Consider the following 22,286-nt stretch of genomic DNA (forward strand, 5'->3'; position numbering starts at 1 on the left):
TAGATAATTTTTTAAAAATAATATTGGGGTACCTGTTACATGTGTATATTATTCATTAAACAAAGTATATTGTTTAAATTTTTGTAAAAGTTGTGCTAAAATGTATTTAATGTCAATGAAGTACATGTACATTAGTGATTTATTGCAATGTCACTGTAATTTAATACACTTCTTTATTAATTTACAGCTTACGCCTCGAAGAGCAAATGGAAGGAGTAAAGGGAAGGGCACAGATGACCCTATCCGATTTCTTCCTGTTTTGCCATCAAAAAGAAGTAAACCAGTGTGGCAACACAATCAACCAAACTTTGAATTATCAGGGAAAATTCTAGGAGAAGACAAAAATGGAATTGATTTAGTAGGGGAACTCACTGCAAGTAAGTATCAGACTATTAATATATATGCCTGGTTATGATTATTTGAGAAGCAATATTGTTGAGTTTCTATGGAAGTAAAGTTTAGATTATACTTCTTATTGTTAACAATGTCTTTCAGGGCCCTTGATTGGTCAATAAAATATCTTGTATCTTGTCCAGTAGGTATCCCAGTCCCCATAAATAATTGGCACCAACATATATGTCAGTCCACCTAACCCTTGTCACATGAAGTAGGGACTAGCATACTATATATAAAAGTTACCCATACATTCACAAGTGCATTGAGAATATCATGTATTGCCTATTAAATAAGTGTTGCTTTCTCAGATAGTCTAAAGTGTTACATAGGGAAGTTAGATGTTGGCCTACTTGAAGCAATGCAAGAGCTGTGGCATCAAATTTTTTTTTGTAGTTTGAAAAAGACCAGCATCCACTATTGGGATTTTGTTGGGATACTCATAATATATAAGATAAAAACTGATTGAGTATACTTGACTATAGTTTCCGTTATTCCTTAGGAGTATACTCCTGAAGAATTACAGAAACTAGTCGAGTATACTCAGTCGACTTTGTGATTCTTTTTATTATACTACTGCTTATGTAAATTCTTTATACTTATTTCTGGATTATATATATGAAGTCTTGACTCATCACAAATTATTTTCTGAATTCATTATAGGAGAACCAAAGAGGAGAAAGCCCAATCAATTAAAACCGATAGAGAAACAGAATGGAGCAGACACAGATATTACTCAGTTTCAGCAACCAAAGAAGGACAGAGAAAACTTCAGAAAAGCCTTGGTTGACATTATCATGTAAGTTTAACAGAGCTTCAAATGTTGTCCATCAATCATTGTAATGGTATACTAGTAGTTTCAATACTTACAGCAGGGTTTTATTTGAAACAGAGGCTTAAGATGTATGACAGATCCTTTCTTACCTTCTGAGCAAAGCTTTATTGTACTATTTATGAAAGCTGATTATCTTCATAGTTTGAATCAAAAATAGAAACAAAAAGATAAGAAATAGATAAGAAATAAATTGTAAGTGTTTTGTATAGAAACTATCACAGTTGCTGATGAAATTTTTACAACCACTGTTTGTGGTCATTTCAGGCAAGAAGATGGTGTTCAACCCCATAGTGCATCTGGTTCAGTTAATGGAGAATTACCCCCCATATCCAGAACAGGGTCCCCTACAACAGCTGATAAAGATATTTTGGTATGTCACAGTATTTTACATCTATGTATTCATCCTATCTAACTGCTTAACATTGACCCCTCCAAAAAAGGCAGAATTAATCCACAAATTTTAAATTGAATGAGAAACTTTGCTGTATAGAAAATGCATTTATTTAGATTTAGAGCTGTAAGCATTATTTGAATGGTTAAAGATGAAATTTTGTTTGTATATTGCAGAGATACTACTATTACATTCACAATGGAATTGACACAGAACATGTGGCTCCAATGGAAGACTCATGGCTTGAAAATGTCCTTGGTCTTGTCTCAGAAGAATTAAAGGTATTCATGAAAAAAAAAAAAAACAACTTGCTGTTGACCCAAATAAAGAATTTCATTTTTATATATATTTATCTCTTTTTGGATGTTATACTAAATACGCATACTTCATCTAAAAGTTACTAAATTGTAAGTATGTAATTTTTTTCAGTTAATGAAATGCTTTTCTTTTTCAGAGAGGACATTCTGAAACCATTGAAAACTTGTCGGATGAGATGAGGGAAGATTATCTCCTAAGTGTCAAGAAAGCAATCGGTAATAATATCAGAAATACCATCTTCAATTTTTAAAAAATTCGTTTCGTCACAACTTTGCACATGTGCATTAGTATCTGTACTTAACTGTAACTTTGTCCTTCTTAAAAAACATTCAGATTAAAGAAATCAATGCAGTATTAATGACTATTAATGATCTAAGAAATAGATACTATTGTATGGTCATAACACAACAGCATTACATATATATTAAATGTCCATGCACCTTCTCCTTCCCATTTCATTTTTTTTAATGGCAATTACACATTTAGTTACAATGAAGTTTTTTCCCTCTGCAGTTGACTTTGTCCTCAAGGACCAAAGGGAAAAGGAGAAAGATGTAGAAGAAAAACGTCCACCCCACAGAGAGGAAATGGATGTGGTGCCCAAACCCTGGCACAAGGACTTTGTGGCAGGACTGGAAGCCATGTCCCAGACGCTTCACATCACCACCCCATGTATGCTTCAGGTCCTGGACTTCTGGCATACCAAATTTGGGTAGGAACCCTTTTCTATAATTTTATTATCAAGCATCAAATTATCTTAATCAAAACTTTTGAAATATACTGGCCATTAGGTCCACTAATATTCTCAAATTTACTATTGCCTGCAAGATCTAAAGATCTACCTTGAACATATTTTAATGAATAAAATTTTAGCAAAATTCATGGATGTAATGAAAAAAGATGTCTCGACAATAAGAAAATTGATGGAATTTTATTTAACAAAGTGTTGACTGGCATCTGAAATCAGTTGTAAGCCTGTTGCACTGTATAATGAAATTTCTCTCTAACAAGAACAGAGGAGTGTGAATACTGACATTTCACTTGTCTCAAACTTCAGTTGAGAGTAGGATCATCATTTTATATGTTTTGATTTGCTGTAATGTGACTGACTCCTACATAACAGTCTTATACAAATATTTGTTCCATATCTTTGTTTGTTTTCTTTTTGTTTATCTAAATACCACATTCAAACACAATGACAAAAGTTACGGTTAAGTCAGTTGTCTTGTCAATGGACATCAGTTTAGTAATTTTTAAAGTTTTAAAGCAATTATTCTTGTCTCTTGGCAATTATCATGAAAAAAGACTTTTGATATCTGGTTTTGAGTTGAACAAAAAAAAGAGGAAAAAAAGACAGGCACTTTACGGGAAAGATGAGTCATATTACAACAAATCATTTATATTTTAAGAATGGGCATTGGTCCAAATCAACAAATTATTTTGACAATTATGGCATAAGGGCCATCTTGCTCTGATAAGCAGTGCATTGGCCAGTCTTGCTCTGACAAACTGTGCATTGATCATTCTCACTCTTACAAGCTGCAAAGGGGCCTCCATGGCCGAGTGGTTAGAGCATCGCGCTCAAAATCACACGGCCTCTCACCCCTGGTAGGTGCGGGTTTGAATCCCGCTCACGCCGCTAAGTGCGAAAGTTTCCCAATTTACTTGCGGAAGGTCAGTGGTCTCTTCCCAGGTACATTGTATCTGGGTTCTCTCTTCCAACAATAAAAACTGGGCACCACCAGATAACTGAAAAATTGTTAATCAATCAATCTCACAAGCTGTGGATTAGTCATTCTCACTCTGACAATCAGTACATTGATCATTCTCACTCTGACAATCAGTACATTAGTCATTCTCACTCTGACAATCAGTACATTGATCATTCTCACTCTGACAATCAGTACATTGATCATTCTCACTCTGACAATCAGGACATTGATCATTCTCACTCTGACAATCAGTACATTGATCATTCTCACTCTGACAATCAGTACATTGATCATTCTCACTCTGACAATCAGGACATTGATCATTCTCACTCTGACAATCAGTACATTGATCATTCTCACTCTGACAATCAGTACATTGATCATTCTCACTCTGACAATCAGGACATTGATCATTCTCACTCTGACAATCAGTACATTGATCATTCTCACTCTGACAATCAGTACATTGATCATTCTCACTCTGACAATCAGAACATTGATCATTCTCACTCTGACAATCAATACATTGCAGGGCTCGAAATTAGCGAGAAATACTCGCAAAATGCGAGTACATTTGAAAAATAGCGAGTAAAAATAGTGGACACTCGAAAATCTTAGCGAGTTGGGATTTACAAACTATGATCGTATCGTATCCGTTTTATACGGTGATGCGCTATTTGCTTTTCTTAAACTTGCACTATGAATCATACAAACGCTTACATGAACGACCGATTTCAACAACCGTTTCTATCTGGATTTTTCTTTTATGATTTTTTAAAGAAAATTGGAGTCAAACAAATGCTTTAGTGGTCGAACATCGCGCATCACATTATGATGGAAAATAGAGACATGTGCCACGAGTCCTGTTTACTTATAGGGGTGATTAAATTAAATTCCAAGTATGAGGTTTTTGTTATTCATTTATCTTTTAAAAAATTGGAGTCTATGTTTTACCAAGTCTTCCGGTAGTTATTTTTAACAGATGAGAATGTCCTATCTAAATTAATTTATTGTCATATTGAGGTCGGGTTGTAGTGATGACACGAGTGCACTGCTCACCGCGTAGACTATTATTAAAAAAGTTCATGGGGCTCGTGATCGTGCTGCTTATAAAACCATGAGTCCTGTATTCGCTTTAAAAAATCACTAGTGACAACCCTGATGTGGCATGAAATTGAAAGATTGGATATAGACCTGCGGTAAATAGGTTGTGGATTAGAGGTGCGATAATCAAGAGACCTGATCATTGCACCATATTACTTACGTAACTTAGTGTCTTGTCCAAACGATGCCTGTTGACCCACTAGGCTCAGTAATGATGAGGAAAACCATTGATTTAAAAAACATGAAAAAAGAGCACTGCTTCATTATTTTTATTTTAGCTTGTAGGTTTTCATTTTAGCCTGTGGATTTTTTACCCACAGGCTAAAATTCGCCTGTGGTAGAAAAAGTTAATTTCGACCCCTGCATTGATCATTCTCACTCTGACAATCAGAACATTGATCATTTTCACTCTGACAATCAGTACATTGATCATTCTCACTCTGACAATCAGTACATTGATCATTCTCACTCTGACAATCAGTACATTGATCATTCTCACTCTGACAATCAGTACATTGATCATTCTCACTCTGACAATCAGTACATTGATCATTCTCACTCTGACAATCAGTACATTGATCATTCTCACTCTGACAATCAGTACATTGATCATTCTCACTCTGACGATCAGTACATTAGTCATTCTCACTCTGACAATCAGTACATTGATCATTCTCACTCTGACAATCAGTACATTGATCATTCTCACTCTGACAATCAGTACATTGATCATTCTCACTCTGACAATCAGTACATTAGTCATTCTCACTCTGACAATCAGGACATTGATCATTCTCACTCTGACAATCAGTACATTGATCATTCTCACTCTGACAATCAGTACATTGATCATTCTCACTCTGACAATCAGAACATTGATCATTCTCACTCTGACAATCAGTACATTGATCATCCTCACTCTGACAATCAGTACATTGATCATTCTCACTCTGACAATCAGTACATTGATCATTCTCACTCTGACAATCAGTACATTGATCATTCTCACTCTGACAATCAGTACATTAGTCATTCTCACTCTGACAATCAGTACATTAGTCATTCTCACTCTGACAATCAGTACATTGATCATTCTCACTCTGACAATCAGTACATTGATCATTCTCACTCTGACAATCAGGACATTGATCATTCTCACTCTGACAATCAGAACATTGATCATTCTCACTCTGACAATCAGTACATTGATCATTCTCACTCTGACAATCGGTACATTAGTCATTCTCACTCTGACAATCAGTACATTAGTCATTCTCACTCTGACAATCAGTACATTGATCATTCTCACTCTGACAATCAGTACATTGATCATTCTCACTCTGACAATCGGTACATTGATCATTCTCACTCTGACGATCAGTACATTGATCATGTAGTGACTCTATATAATGAATGGGCATGGACATTATTTTTGTACAAATAGTTATTTAGATATTTGATTACTTATAAGATAGTATTTGATTTGTGTAAAACATAGCAACAAACCTTCATTTCAAAAACTGTTGCAAAAATTATGTATTTGAGACATCTAAACTTTTCATTATCAAAACTACATTTCTATTTTTGTGGATGAATTTCAAGATCTGTAGAATTTAGGAAATATGTTTGTTTACATGGTTATGTGATATACTCCTTTCTTAATGTTTATTAATGTTATATGCTTATGCTACTGTTTGAGTGTTTCCTAAATTTTGTGGTTTTATTTCAGGGGGTTGCGATTTATCGATATCAACGAGTTTCACAACAGAGTAGACTCTATGGAATTGGGGACCTTCCAAAATCTTTGCATGCGGCATATAGAAAATGCCAAGGACCAATTAATGAAAAAGTGAGTCATCCTTAAGCAACATGATGTCAGTTAAATAAGAAATTGAAAAAACCCCAGGTTGTTTAAGCTTCTTATAGTTCATATTCTTAAATTTCACCACCAGACATGACTTGATTAAAATCAAGATTTGGAAAACCTGATTATAACAACTATAGCACAATTATCACAAGGAAATCCCAATGAGTCATGGTGTTCTCCTATCAGTGATGGTCCATATATTACTAATGTTTCAGAATCAGCAAATTATCTTCTTAGTCTTTCTATGCATTTTGTGTCTGAAATACACATTATACTGATATGTAGGAATTGGAGACAGAATGGGTTACTTCATAGGAAAACAATTTCACGACTTCTGTTGAGTCATATCATTGAATGCTAATATATACATTGTAAGAACAGGGATTTGGAATCATTCCAGGCTGGTTAGTTTGGCCCATCATAAGTTAAAAATGCATGACACATTTAAAAATCCCAAATTGTTACTTTGTGTTTTAAATTGCTACAAAGAAAAGAGGTCAATGTTTGTTTTAAACAGATTTATGTAATTTACATGTTGATGAACTGAGGGTTAAAACTTTGGCAGAGTTTAATCTTTGTATATTTATCTTGTTCTATTTTGTTTGCATAACACAAGTTTCTTTGATTTGTTTCCCCCCCCCCCCCTTTTATTTGTTAGGTCAAAGTTTTTTGAAATAAAAGTAATTATGTTTTATTAACAATGCTGCTGAGCAAATGAATTAAAAAAAAATTGTTAGAAAATTATATATGCCACTTTCATGAACTTTGTGCTATTACATACATATTTCACTTAAAGGTATACACATAAATGCAGAAAATTTAAGGGAGTAAATTGAATTAAACATTGTATTTGATATAATGAAATAAAACTTCTCACTGACACTGGTATATAAAACTTAATCTCAATCTACTATTAAGGAAGTTAATGGGCACATAGTGTATTAAAAATTGAAAATCAGATCCTCATATTCATGAATGGCATACAACATCATGCATCTCCTGGTTCTCATTAAAACTGGCACCTGGTGATTTCTCTCTCTCCCCCCCCCCCCCCCCCCCCCCTACTTTGAGTAAAATTGTTGCCTACTTTTCAGTTAAGACAAAAAAAGTTTGTGCGATACTTTGATTAATTCAATGAAACACTGATGTCACAGTCAGTTACTGTTGATTGATAAGCCATTCAATGAAAACACTTCACAAAGACTATTTCTGGTTTTAAAAAACGAAATTTGTTTGTACACATGCACATTGAAGTAAACTTAGTGTAAAAGTATCAATTGAAATTTAAATCAAATTGTGTATTTTGCAAAAAGAAAAAACCCATGATATAATCAATACTGCTGCTATTGTAGATGGTTCCCTGAAGTCCAAGTGATGTTTTATGAGGGAAACAAACGGAAGCAGGTCCCTAGTAACCAGGACCCAGAAAAACTGGAGTCGTTCTTTAACTGTGCTGCCACCCTAATGACAGAGAACCTACAGCAGCTTACCCTGAATTCTCTGGACGACTACACAGATCTCTTGTGCCAACCACCAGTAAGGCTTACTGCTCTTATAAATGTCCCGAGTACAGGGATAGATAGTAACAATACCATGTAACATACATGTTCATTCTTAAGTTTATCTATTATAAGACCAGTAACTCAAACTTAAGAGAATTTTTATGCCCCCATAAGCAGAGATTTGTGGGCATATATTTTTTTGTTTTGATTTGTCCATCTGTCTGACTGTTTGTCCACAAAAACTTTAATCTTGGCCATAACTTTTTGATGGTTAATGATAGGGCTTTCATATTTCACATGTGTATTTCTTGTGAGAAGACCTATTTTTGGTATCAAAGTTTTTGACCACATGACCTTGGAGTTTGACCTACTTCTGAAAAACTTTAACCTTGGCCATAACTTTTGAACAGTTAATGCTAAGGCTTTTATATTTTATATTCATATTCCTTATGACAACACTTTTCTTTTGGTTCCCAAATTTTTGTCCTTATAACCATGACCTTGGAGTTTAACCTACTTTTGAAAAAACTTTAACCTTGGCCATAACGTTTGAATGCTTAGTGATAGGGTTTTCATTTTTATATGCCCGTCTTTAGACGGGACGTATTATGGTACAGCGATGTCTGTACGTCCGTCCATCCGTCTGTCTTACCGTCCGTCCGTCCATCCGTTCGGGGTTTTCTCTTTATAATTTCATTTCCCTTTCACATATCATGCTAAAACTTGCTGTGTAGCTTCTTTGTGGGTCACTCTAGATCATACTGCAATTTTGATCCATTTTTACCTTTTTTCCTAGAGTTTTGCCCCTTTATTTGGAAATAATTATTATATAGAGGGTACATAATTTGTCCACCCTACTCCCACAGTTTTCAAGTGAGAGCCTTCTTATTTTGTGGAGTGTTTGTATGGGTATTGAAGATGTGCATGTGGGATGGATTTTGATTTTCTACAATTTTTGAGAAAATTACAGGTTGTTGAACTTAGTCTATTTGGAAATTGATATTCTATGGAGGGTACATGATTTGTCCGCCCTACTCCTCCCACAGTTTTCAAGTGAGGACCTTCTTATTTTGTGGAGTGTTTGTATAGGTATTGAAGATGTACATGTGGGATGGATTTTGATTTTCTACAATTTTTGAGAAAATTACAGGTTGTTGAACTTATTTGGTGGAGTGTTTGTATAGGTACTGAAGATGTGCATGTGGGATGGATTTTAATTTTCTACAATTTTTGAGAAAATTACAGGTTGTTGAACTTAGTCTATTTGGAAATTAATATTCTATAGAGGGTACATAATTTGTCCGCCCAACTCCTCCCACAGTTTTCAAATGAGGACCATCTTATTTTGTGGAGTGTTTGTATGGGTATTGAAGATGTGCATCTGGGGAAGGATTTTGATTTTCTTCCATTTTTGAAAAAATTACAGGTTGTTGAACTTGGTCCATTTTGAGGAAATCTCGATTTTAAAGCTAAGACCCTTTGTTCATATGAAAGTTTGTCACAGCCTCATGATGGCTGATACTACCTGAAGCAAAGTTATACAAATTATAGCACAAGAAAAACACCCTATGTAAGCATTTCACGGGCGTATTATGTGTATTCCCTTGTGACAATACCTTTCATTTGGTACCAGAATTACTTTGCTGCAGTACGGGGACATCATGCAGTGTTTCACAAACACCCCTTGTTTTCATATTATCTCCCTTTATCACATTCTCTTTACTGCACCTTTAATGTATATCTCCAGATGAGAATAATGTACTTACTAGTGCATGTTTAATGTGTTTCAAAAATTCTTTTATTTGTAGACTTCTACCCGTGCCTATGAGCACCCAGGTTTTGTTCTTCGTCTCATCTTGGATGGAACTTCCATCAAATTTGAACCAACCTTCAAAGAATTTGAAGTCATCATCTTGAATGTTTATGATGTAATGATCAAAGCCTCTCAACAAGTGCCAAGAGTGGAAACAAAATTGTATCTGGATTGGGTGAGATTCATAAAGAAGCCACCTTAATATATACATGTATATATGTATATATATATGCGCTATCTAAAGTTTTTAAATAGTATTGATTTTTTATTCACAATATTTGAATAAAATATGTGTTAGAGACAAGAGTTTGAAAATTTAACTAGGGCATACAAAATATCCATTTTTTCTCCCCCAGAGTTTCAAACATTTTACTGTTTTTAAAACTTTTTAAAATGATTGTTTTCAGAGTGGAAACAAGGCCAAGTCTAACTTGCAGCCAGTTGTATTGAAGGAAATTCTAGAGGCTCACAAAGAGAGTGTGAAGGAACTTATAAAGAAAGAAAGTGTTGGGCCCGTGGAACATTGCAAAATCTACGACAAATACAACTTCCTCATCTCCAAACAGGTACTCTTTGGATTTATTTGATATGACCATCCTTCTATTGTTGGATTGAAGTTTTTAAAATAGATGAATTTGCATTTACAAGTGAATGGTTTGGATTCAGCATTTTAAATGATAGAGCATTTTACAAGTGGATTTTCATTTGATATTTGGAAAAATCATTTATATCTAGATGCCTTTGAAGGAAACGGTTTTTCTTTTGTTTCTGATAGCATTCTTTTGTAGCAATACTATGGGTATACAAAATCATTGAATTATAAATTTATTATTACTGGATTGTGACATACCAGAAGATATGTATTTTAAGACACTATTCTGTTTATCATTGCAGGCTGATGCCGATGTTGATGTATTCTTGGGGGAGACCCACTCTTTTGATGAATATGCAAAGGAAATTACCAAGTACAAGAAATTGGTGGATGAGGTCACCTACAATTTAGACAAGGTACTTCATTTTCATCTATCACTGGAAAGAGAAATTAATACACTTTTTTATGATCTTCAATACCACATATATTGAAAGATTCCATTGCAGTTTTAAGTTTAATACAAATAACATTTCTATTTGTGAGAAGAAAAAATAACACCACATTCATATTGTGCTAGATTATATTTTTGAAATTCACTTTTCAATTTTTGATATCAAGAAACTATCAATCTTATGCCTGATTTTTACAGAGAGGAACATCGGTTTGTGAATTCGATGATTCTTTTTCTTAGAACTAGTCATATTGTCTAGATATTATGAAATCTACAAGTGTAATCTAATTAATTAATAAGTCATTTATGCCTTCACATTTCTATGGTAAAATTATTTTTCAAATTACAAATTTGGTGAGAATGTTGGAGACCAGCTGTGAAAGTAGTTAACTTACTGTATATGTTATGTAAAGTGTGTTACCAGGGGTAGGCCCATTTTCCTTATAATATGAGAGGTGGGGGATAAAATACTCAAACCAGTTTTCTTCACTGAATCATTTTAAGTCCTTTCTTTCATTCAAACTGTTAACATGTAACCATCCTACCCCAGTGGTATTCATGCTGATGTAATTGATCTTGGAAAATTGTAGTATAATTTTATCCAGAAAGTTTGAAGGCAATTAAGAAAAAAAAAATCTCTTTGGCTGGGTATAGCAGTTCTTTTTCAATCCAATACTAAAAATGTATATGTAATACATGTAACTACCAAGAGTAGAAAGTATTTTAAGATTGCTTACTAATACTAACAGAATATTAGCATGGTTATCAACAGCTGTCTGCAAAATTCAATTTAGGGAGAAAGAAAAAAAAAGGGGGGGGGGCTATTGGATAGAATACATGTAAATATAATTAAATTAAAGGTTTAAGGATATATTCACCTTTTGTCATTTGAAATGAGTTTGATTGTTTTGCTAGATTTTGTACAGTAGTTTAATTTATATGTATCAATGTGATGCTTAATGTATTTTGTATTTTTGTATAAATATGTTATCAAACTAGATAGAAGCTTTTAAAATATCAGTGCCTGTGATTTACCTTAAGTAAGTTGTTTTTCTATCTATATATGATTTAATTCAGAGCAGCAGGCTAAAGCACAGCTATGTATACAAAGCTCTAGAAAATGAATTTTCACAGGTCTTCAGAAATTCAAATACTGTGCAAATATATCAGAAGTATTGGCTACAACTAAAAAGTCACAGAAATTGATATAAATGTTACTGATGACATATGTGAATGCCATCAGTCAGAACACTAATTGTAAGATTCACATTATGGTATATATATACACAAACAGGGGCATAACTGCACAGACATTATCAACCTATAATAAAATACTGACTTTAATTTCAGTTACTCTACAAACACCTCACTTAATTACATGTATTAATAATATTTTCTTTTACTTGATTAACTCAACACAGAAAGGAGGTTTTTTTAAGGTATACGTGTACACAGTTCTTTGAAATAGTAACTTTTTCTGAATCAAACTATGAGTAATATTGTGTATCCAGTAGCATCACTAATTTCATTACAGTATAAAAGATTATTTCAGTAAAACCTTTATTTGGTCCATCAAACTTTAAATTTCGGCTGATATTCTTATCGGTATCCGACTCGGAGCATTTTGTGGGTGTTCTACAGATTTAGTGATGTCACTGGTTACAGACATTCTTAACATTTCATAGTATTACTGCGAATTCTTGATTATTTTTCTTTGCTGTTTTATAATCTCCCCTCTCAGGAACTCTCGATACCGGTAAAGTTTATGTGTTGAAAATGATCAATGTGCTTCTATGCAGGATGAACATCATGAATTATTGCACATAATTGATTTCATTGTAAAACATGTATATGGGTACACAAATTGTATTAAATGTTGCACAATGGAAACAGATGATACCCTCTGTCGTGTAATCACAAAACAGCATGGCCGACACTAGTGATGAAGACTCTCGTATCACTTCTCTGTCATTGTAAACATCTTCATGATATTGTGCATGTCAAACACCAATCCTTACTATTAGTGTCTTTTCAACACTGACTTTTTCCGTCTGATGCAATCTTTTCAGTTTTTAAACTCATATAGATTTTGCTTATTGAGATGAACTTTCTAGAATTTAGACAGATATGAAAAAGAAAAAAGGAGAAAAACTCTTCTGTCTTTTTAAGTACTCTATTCACCTCTCTAATACCCAAAGGAATTCCCTTTTTGTGATGTAACTAATGTGAATGGTAAACAGTTTTGGCTTTTGTAGAGTGTAGCCATTTGAAATATTTTGGTTTTATGTCAACTGGTATTTGTATTAAGTAGTGATTATTTGTCTTGGTTGGTAAGTGCCATAGTAAATAGATAATAAATTCTAATTTTTAAAACAAAACTGAGCAAATATTTTACATCAAAATAATATATTTAATAGATGTATTTATGACAGCAGGAGTTTTTAATCCATGTAACAAAAACGTTTATTAATTTCTTTGTTTTCTGAATACAGGTGATGAGACTTGGAATGTTTGAAGTCCACTGCGATGATCTGATTCGTTCTTTAGCCAAGCGATCAGAGGCCCTCTGTCAGAAACTACTGGGCAAGATGTCGGAGGATCACAAAGAAGCTAACAAAAAGTGAGGCATCAATGTTTAGCAAAACAGTCAAATAAAAATACTGTCTTCTTCTGGAAATGAAATACAAGTTAGAGAAATCAAAAATTTCTTCTCAATTCATGCCCTGACATTTCATTCTAATGAAAGATAATTACAAAAGTGTAAAAAAAAAAAAAAAAGTTTTTTTTTTTTTCTGCAATAAACTGCAATCCAAGGGATGTAACCCTAACTCTTTACATTTTACCGCCTGGCAGGTTGTGTGATGACTATGAACAAATAGCAGAAAAGGCTTTGACAACTCCCAGCAACACCGATCACTTGATGGAACTGAAAGCTTACATTGAAAAGGTGGAATCGGACATTATTTTCACCATGGAAAAAAGACTGATGGAGTCAAAGGACAGGCTGACTTTCTTGTCAGATTTTGCCCAGTTCTCTCCTGCTGAAATGAGACTAAATGCAAGTGTTTTTAAATGGCATAGCAGGATGCCCACAATATTTGAGGAACACAAAATGATTGTTGCTGACAGAAGAACACAATATGAAGAGGCTTTGAAGGTATTTTGAGTACAATTGGAGGCTCAGTGTCACGAATATTTTTTACTACTGCTTGTTTTGTAAATTGTAATAGATTCCAGTAGATTTCACTCGAATTGACAGGAAGAAATAGACATGAAACAAAGTTTTTCGCTATACAAAAATAAAATTTACATTTTGATTAATGAGCCCTTGTCTTGGCTGTTTGTATTTTGGAAGTATATAAGCAATGGGAACATGGGTAAATCATATGAATACAGAAATTACACCATGCTTCCTTTTAATATCCCATATAATACAAACAACATGGACATTTATTTATTCCATATACATGTATTTAGTTAGTTCAAACGTAGAAAAAATGTCCGCAAATGCTCGAATATCCCGTATATTCCTTTTGATAATACCTATCACTATCTTACAAAATGAACTGAAACAATGTATACATGTTTGTCTGACTTTTAAGGTGAGGAGAGAGAGATTCGTCGAGGAGTTAGAGAGCTACCAGAAACAAGTAGAGGAATTTGCTACTTATGGTGACATGAATGATATCCAGAAATACCTCAGGAAATCACAGAATCTGGAAACCAAGCTTACTGCTGCTGCAGAGAAGGTAGGGGCCATTATTATACCCCAGGCAAACACAGTGTAGGGGCTACCTAGGAATCAAACTGTGTCTATGTTTATTTCATATAAATTTGTTAAATAGGAGCAAAAGGGAAATACTTTTTAAGAAAATTAACAATTATATCATCCTTAATGAACATAGTTTAAAATTGTTATGGGTTAATGATTTAACAGATTGAGGCTTTCAACAATGAAGAGGAAGCATTCGGTTGGCAGACCACAGCTTACCCACAGAGGCAGACCATTCAGAACACCCTCAAACCGTATCTCAGTCTGTATGAACTGACTGTGGAATTCAATAACAAATACAAGTGTGTACTCTTTTTCTTTTACATCATTATTACAGGTATTTAGATTACTTATAGCGAGCGAAGCTTGCGATGCGACGAGCTTGCTCCAATGATTATGCAATTGAGTCACGTGATTTGCTCTTCAACAGCTGAAAAATGATGGGGACTACCCATAATGCCTCCGGAAAAATGTTGCCATCACTGCAGTATACTTCATTGACAACCCCGTAGATAAAACAAATAAATAGTTTGGAAAGTACCACAAATGATTTTAAATTCCAAACAAGCTTTTCCATACCTTCGTACGTTTGTTGTGGATAACTGATTGATTTGAAAGAAAAAAATATCGCAGCTAATGATGACGTCACAATGCACTGTTTACATCAACCGCGTTATATTTCCCGCGTTAAATGAAATGCCTAAAGTTGTGTTGTAAGATGTCATGGGTCTTCGCTCGTCTCAACGGTCACACCGTATACATATTAGATCACATTAATAATAGAATAATGGTGGGGATAATGAGTCGTCCCTTGGTCCTGATGTATAAACTATAGATTAAAGTTTACTTTGGTACCATAAGTATACATAATTGATGAAGGTACTAATTTGGTATTGATCAATTTTCTGTTAACAGTGACTGGATGCATGGTCCCATGGGAAATGTCAATCCCGATGAAGTGGAAAATGAAGTTGGAAATTTCTGGAGAAGTCTTTACAAGTTGGAAAAGCAGTTTGATTCAGTACCACAAGCCAAGAAAATTGCTTCTAAGGTAAGATGTCAACGAGTAAAGAATCACTTTTTTAAACCCAAGACAAAAATGGATTTTTAATGATTAAGGTGTAATTGATTTGTATTTGTTTTGCTTTTCTTATGAAAAAAAAAATCTAAAAAGTGAGAACTGCTTTATATTGCAACAGAATTATTTGAAATCATTTTCACATAGGTAAAATCCAAGGTTGAAGAATTCAGGGAGTACATGCCTCTGGTGCAGACCCTGTTTAATCCTGGTCTCAGAGACCGCCATTGGGAGCAGATCTCAGAAGTGGTTAAATACCCTCTCAAACCAGATGAATCTTACACATTGGATAAAATGTTGGAATTTGACCTCATGAAATATGTGCCACAGTTTGAGGGCATAAGTGAAGCTGCTAGCAAAGAGTTTTCTCTGGAGAAGGCCATGGAGAAGATGAAGAATGAGTGGGCTCCAGTAAGTCTCTCTTTCTCTCTCTCTCTCTCTCTCTCTCTCTCTCTCTCTCTCTCTCGGCAAAAAATATAAATTGTATATTTGCTAAATCATTTTAATTTCTCTGATACGGATAATTGGTCTTGCACTAAGAATTGTTGACTTTGTGTAGATTGAGTTTATCATGATCCCCTACCGAGACACCGGCACCAGTATTCTGTCCTCAGTGGATGACATCCAGCTACTCCTGGATGACCACATCGTAAAGACACAGACAATGAGAGGATCACCATTCATCAAACCATTTGAGGAAGAAATCAAGTACAAAGACTATTAATAAATCCACATATCTCTTTTAAGAATAAACAGACTTTAGTATACAAGTTATGATAAATTACTTAACATACAAAAATGATACCATTGTGCTTGCAGAGTCCAAGAAACACTATTTCAGTAAGTTATGGAAATAGTTACATTTGAATTTAAAAAAATAATAATGTGATTCTACTAACAGAGAATGGGAATCCAAACTGATGCTCCTACAGGACATTCTGGATGAGTGGTTAAAAGTCCAGGCCACCTGGCTCTATCTGGAACCTATCTTCAGCTCCCCGGATATCATGGCCCAGATGCCAGAAGAGGGTCGTCGATTCACCACTGTTGACAAGAACTGGAAGGACATAATGAAGCAGGCCTTGCAGGACAAGAAAGTTCTTAGTGTCATTGCTATTGAAAAAATGTTGGAGAAGCTAAAAAAATCCAATGAGCTATTGGAGCTGATCCAAAAGGTACAAATAATCTATGGAGGGTATTTTTGATGCACTGCATTTATTTACAAAACGATTGACAAATATCCTAAAATCTCAGCTAAGGATGTCAAAAGAAAGATATGAAATTTATGGACTTGTTTATTGTAGGGATTGAATGATTACTTGGAGAAGAAGAGATTGTACTTCCCAAGGTTTTTCTTCTTGTCCAATGATGAGTTGCTGGAAATCTTGTCAGAGACCAAAGATCCAACTAGGTAAAGTTTTGATAGACATCTAATAATGTACATAAGCTATTAAAAAAAATCTGAAAGTACTGCAGAGTTTAACTTATTGAGAGAATCATGTGCCATTAAAAGCAGTGTGCAGAAAATTTAAAGTTTGATGAAGGGTTTCTAATGATGGTTCCTTGTCCCCTAAACAGGGAAATGATTTTCATACTTTGGGACTCCCTTAAGATTTGGAGGGGTGGGTGAGGGTGTACACCTTCACACTTTTTATGTCACAAACTGAAAATTGAAGTTGCCAGGAATTTAAGCAGAATTAGCACGAGAAATTCCTTGTCTCTGTGTCTTAGGGACAACACTGATACTGGATATTGAAATTGAATATGAAATTGTACTTTACAGGGTACAGCCTCATCTGAAGAAATGCTTTGAAGGCATTGCATCACTAGAATTCACAGACACCCTGGATATCACCCACATGAAGAGCAGTGAAGGAGAAATTGTAGAACTCAAAGATGTCATCTCCACCTCAAAAGCAAGAGGGCAGGTGGAGAAATGGCTCCTGGAATTGGAGAGTGATATGATTTCCTCACTCCGCAAAGTCATTGGAGAGTCACTTGATGCTTATGTGAAAGAGGATAGAAAAGAATGGGTCAAGAGATGGCCAGGGCAGGCTGTGCTGTGTGTGACTGCCAAATACTGGACTGACTTTATCGAGCTTGCCTTCAAGAAAGGAGGCACTGCACTGAAGGAGTATCTTAATTTGAACAATTCGCAGATTGATGAAATTGTAGCAATGGTGCGTGGTACACTGTCTAAACAAAACCGTGTGACCCTGCAGGCTTTGATTGTATTGGATGTCCATGCTAGAGATGTGTTGGCCAAATTGGTGGATAATGAAATCAAATCTGACCTTGATTTCCAGTGGCTGAGTCAGCTGCGATATTACTGGGAGGTAAAATAGAATAACAACAAACACATAACACAGAAACAACATTTTTTTTGAAACAGTAGTTTTCATAGCAATTTGAATATTTACTATTCATTAATGAAATGATTTGCTCACAGGAAGAAAAAATGGTAACCAGGATGATCAACTCCATGTTGAGATATGGGTATGAATACCTGGGAAACACAGGTCGTCTTGTCATTACCCCTCTCACTGACAGATGTTACAGGTAAACCCACGCTCTCATGGAAACATGGGTAGGAATGTTAGATTGGTTTGAAAGGCAATGTTTCTTAACATTCTGTTATCATTCATTGTCATAGAATTAACATTACAGAATTAACATAAAATGGTTGCAAGATATTAAATCAAATCATGCAGATATGTTATTCTTGTACATTGATTTACTGTTAAAAGAAATAGTGGATAATGCTTTGTTTATGGTAGCATTGCTTTTAGTATAGGTGTGTTTTGTGAATCCTTTTTCAGGACGCTATTTGGGGCCTTACACTTGCACTTGGGTGGTGCTCCAGAGGGCCCTGCTGGTACAGGCAAAACTGAGACCACCAAAGATTTGGCCAAAGCTGTTGCCAAGCAGTGTGTGGTGTTCAACTGTTCTGACGGTCTGGATTACATTGCTTTGGGAAAATTCTTCAAGGTATGGAATTCTGATGATTGTAGTACTCAGATGTAGATTGTTATGATATATTTCATCAAATAATTGTTTGGCTTTTTTTTTTCATAATCAGGGTTTGGCTTCCTGTGGGGCCTGGTCTTGTTTTGATGAGTTCAACCGAATCGATTTGGAAGTGTTGTCAGTGGTGGCTCAACAGATTCTGACTATTCAGAGAGGCAAGGATATTACATTACTCGTTGATTATATTCTATATCATGATTATTTCGAATACCCTTACTACCCAATAAAATTGGCTATTTCTAAGGTATCTTATACAAAATCTATAGACTATATTGTGGGATGCCACATGAATGCAGCATTTTTTTATGAATATTAAAGAGGGATTTTATTTCAAATTTACACAGGTATCAGCTCAGGATCCGACACTCTCCTGTTTGAAGGGACAGAGATCAGGTTGGACCCAACTTGCTCCGTATTTATCACCATGAACCCTGGTTACGCGGGTCGCTCTGAATTACCAGACAACCTCAAGGTATGAAACACAGGACCATGCGGTCTTCTCTGTGCACACTGTGTATTGGGAAATTTCTGTTCCATGTCTTCTATTGTTGGTTTCATCCTCATTCTGAATGGATGAATTTTATAACTGTGAATTACCCTTCAGCAGTAATAAAGGTTTAAGAATAATTTAAAATGGGATGATGTCATTTTGAATGCTTCTTGGTGAAAATGATGCAAAGGGAACAATTTCCCAGCCATACAGTATCGCTGATATATTTGCTTTATACTTAATACACCCCAAATTCAAACTCTTTACTGAGGTATCAATGATAAACACTGGACATATTTATGTTCAATCTGATGCAGATATGGGAAGAAAATGGTTCAGCTTTGGCTAGAAAAAATCCTATTGGCTGTTAGTAGGAGTTAGATATGGATTCTTTTTTGTAGGCGCTGTTCAGAACCGTGGCTATGATGGTACCGGATTACGCCCTGATTGCGGAGATTTCCCTGTATTCCTGTGGGTTTGTACAAGCCCGGCCCCTGTCTGTTAAGATCGTGGCTGTGTACAGGCTCTGTTCTGAACAGTTGTCCTCCCAACACCATTATGATTATGGTATGAGGGCTGTGAAATCAGTGTTGACTGCTGCAGGAAATCTTAAGGTAAGGAAAAAATATTCTTATTGACAAGTACAGGACATGAATTTGGTATCTGGATTTTTTATGATCATTGTTCAAGCTTATGATTTGTATATAGGGATATAAACGTAATTGGTAGTGCATCCAGGATATAAAAAAACATTTTTCTGAAATAATTATCAAGCAAGACCGATTTCTCTAATGTAACACAGCCATGTAGGATTTTCCTGTCCTACATTGCTACAAAATCTTTAATTTTGACATCATATAATTTCTCTGATTAATATCGCATAGTAAAATTAAATATTTTGTATTGTTTCCTTCAAATTTCTGACTGCCTATTCAATTTTTGCTTGTTAAGTTCTATTATGAGAAATTGTGAGAAAAATAATCATTCATTATTTATTTATGTGGAATATGAAAATTTCACCTCAGAAACAAGATTTACTGTCAAGGATGCAGCAAAGCTATGCTTGTTCTAGACTGTGAATCTTGTTCCTTCTGGGAAATTTCTCAATCCCATCATCGTGCTAATGAAGGATTCTATTAGTTCCATAAAAAAATGTGCACAATATGCAAATTCAGTGAGTAGAGCAACAAAATATGATGTAATGCATTGAAACTGGATGCTTAAACACTGACATTATTCATATTCCAGCTGAAATACCCCGAAGAGGATGAGAATATTCTGATGTTGCGTTCTATCATTGATGTCAACTTGCCCAAGTTCTTGAACCATGACTTGCCACTTTTCCATGGTATTACATCAGATCTGTTCCCTGGAGTGAAACTCCCAGAGCCCGACTACAAGGTCCTGAATGAAGCTGTCCAGGAAAACTGTATCAAGATGAACCTTCAATGTACAAATTTCTTCCTGGAGAAGATTCAACAGGTATCAATCTTGATCTAATTTATTTATTCAAAGCAGACTTCTTAACTTTTTGTTTTTGTATACAGTCAGTGGTGCATTGAATGGTTTTTTTTATACACCCCTGAAATCAAAGATTTGGGGGCATGTATTTTTTGGTCTGTATGTACCTATCTGTCTGTTGCAAAAATCTTTAACCTTGTTTTTTATATACCGGGTAACTATCCAATATTTATGTTCAGTAATATCATTTCAATTCTAATCATTTTCTTCTTTATATGCAATCATGTGCCAGTTGTGAATTTTTTTAATTGATTCGAATCTTTCAGATCTACGAAATGATGATTGTGAGGCACGGTTTCATGATTGTGGGGGAACCTTTTGGTGGCAAGACCACTGCCTACAAAGTTTTGGCTGCAGCTCTTGGAGATATTCATGACAAGGTATGTTGTAAAGTTATTTGTATGTATTTTCATTGATAAAAAAAGAAGAAGACGAAATTGCATTGTTTCATGTATTTTCATTGATAAAAAAAAAGAAGACAAAATTGCATTGTTCTTGATTCTGTGTACTCCAATTTGACAGTATATTTCAAAGACAAATTATGGGAATCTGCAATATAATTCAAATTGGATGTTATCTTACTCACATATATATGTATGTGAGTGGATCTAACATCTATATGTATGTGAGTGGATCTAACATCTACTTTTGATTATGTTGGGGAAATTGTATTAAACATCATCTCTTTAACATAATAAAAGAAAATTTACCTTTTCTTTAAAGCTTTAAATTTTGAGTTTAACAGGGGTCCAAACTGGTTTTTATCAAACCTTTTCTTCCAATGAAATTGGCAAATATTAAATCCACCAAAATCAACTATTTCACTTTAAGAACATGTATCCATGCAATGCCTCCTTAGTGTAAAAATCAAAAGATATTGCATGTTAAAGATTTACCAATTCTTAAAAATTTAAAGAATGTAGTAAAATTTAATTTATTTCTGTTGTTAGGGATTAATGGAAGAAAACAAAGTCCAGATCACAGTCATCAATCCTAAGGCCATCACTATGGGTCAGTTGTATGGTCAATTTGACCCAGTCTCCCATGAGTGGTCAGATGGTGTCCTGGCCGTATCGTACAGAGCGTTTGCTACCTCAACTGTAAGTCTTGATATGAATGTCATCTGCTCTAGTTAGTATGTCTGTATCAAATATTTAATGAAATACAAATTTACTCATGTGGTCTGTGAAATTTGGTTATGATTTACTGTTGTGTGTTTTCAGACACCAGACAGGAAGTGGCTCATTTTTGATGGCCCTGTAGATGCCATCTGGATTGAGAACATGAATACAGTGTTGGATGACAACAAGAAGCTTTGTCTGATGAGTGGTGAAATTATTCAGCTGGCCAACACAACCAATCTGATGTTTGAACCCATGGATCTGGAAGTTGCTTCCCCTGCCACAGTAAGATTTTCCCC

At 34.8% G+C, this 22,286-nt stretch overlaps 1 protein-coding gene across 3 annotated transcripts in view; it reads left to right on the forward strand.

Annotated features, from left to right (window-relative positions):
• LOC125679323 (dynein axonemal heavy chain 7-like) overlaps positions 1–22,286 on the forward strand; it is a 45,798-nt gene that overhangs the window by 548 nt on the left and 22,964 nt on the right. The window contains exons 2-32 of one of the 3 annotated variants that reach the window (XM_048918446.2): positions 188–377; positions 1,057–1,192; positions 1,493–1,598; positions 1,796–1,900; positions 2,074–2,152; positions 2,451–2,649; positions 6,483–6,602; positions 7,973–8,156; positions 9,931–10,110; positions 10,343–10,501; positions 10,830–10,943; positions 12,400–12,417; positions 13,471–13,598; positions 13,832–14,135; positions 14,581–14,727; positions 14,916–15,052; positions 15,666–15,801; positions 15,976–16,239; positions 16,388–16,536; positions 16,730–17,003; positions 17,133–17,239; positions 17,612–18,164; positions 18,278–18,387; positions 18,648–18,816; positions 18,908–19,010; positions 19,200–19,327; positions 19,747–19,959; positions 20,594–20,827; positions 21,133–21,246; positions 21,817–21,966; positions 22,090–22,272. In XM_048918446.2, the coding sequence (XP_048774403.1) occupies positions 188–377; positions 1,057–1,192; positions 1,493–1,598; positions 1,796–1,900; positions 2,074–2,152; positions 2,451–2,649; positions 6,483–6,602; positions 7,973–8,156; positions 9,931–10,110; positions 10,343–10,501; positions 10,830–10,943; positions 12,400–12,417; positions 13,471–13,598; positions 13,832–14,135; positions 14,581–14,727; positions 14,916–15,052; positions 15,666–15,801; positions 15,976–16,239; positions 16,388–16,536; positions 16,730–17,003; positions 17,133–17,239; positions 17,612–18,164; positions 18,278–18,387; positions 18,648–18,816; positions 18,908–19,010; positions 19,200–19,327; positions 19,747–19,959; positions 20,594–20,827; positions 21,133–21,246; positions 21,817–21,966; positions 22,090–22,272 (5,193 nt within the window). Of the gene's footprint in view, positions 1–187; positions 378–1,056; positions 1,193–1,492; positions 1,599–1,795; positions 1,901–2,073; positions 2,153–2,450; positions 2,650–6,482; positions 6,603–7,972; positions 8,157–9,930; positions 10,111–10,342; positions 10,502–10,829; positions 10,944–11,176; positions 11,189–12,399; positions 12,418–13,470; positions 13,599–13,831; positions 14,136–14,580; positions 14,728–14,915; positions 15,053–15,665; positions 15,802–15,975; positions 16,240–16,387; positions 16,537–16,729; positions 17,004–17,132; positions 17,240–17,611; positions 18,165–18,277; positions 18,388–18,647; positions 18,817–18,907; positions 19,011–19,199; positions 19,328–19,746; positions 19,960–20,593; positions 20,828–21,132; positions 21,247–21,816; positions 21,967–22,089; positions 22,273–22,286 lie in introns of all 3 variants that reach the window. The other 2 variants (XM_048918447.2, XM_048918448.2) reach the window with 2 other exon arrangements.

This window comes from Ostrea edulis, chromosome 2, assembly GCF_947568905.1.
Source record: "Ostrea edulis chromosome 2, xbOstEdul1.1, whole genome shotgun sequence".
NCBI classification, from domain to species: Eukaryota; Metazoa; Mollusca; class Bivalvia; order Ostreida; family Ostreidae; genus Ostrea; species Ostrea edulis.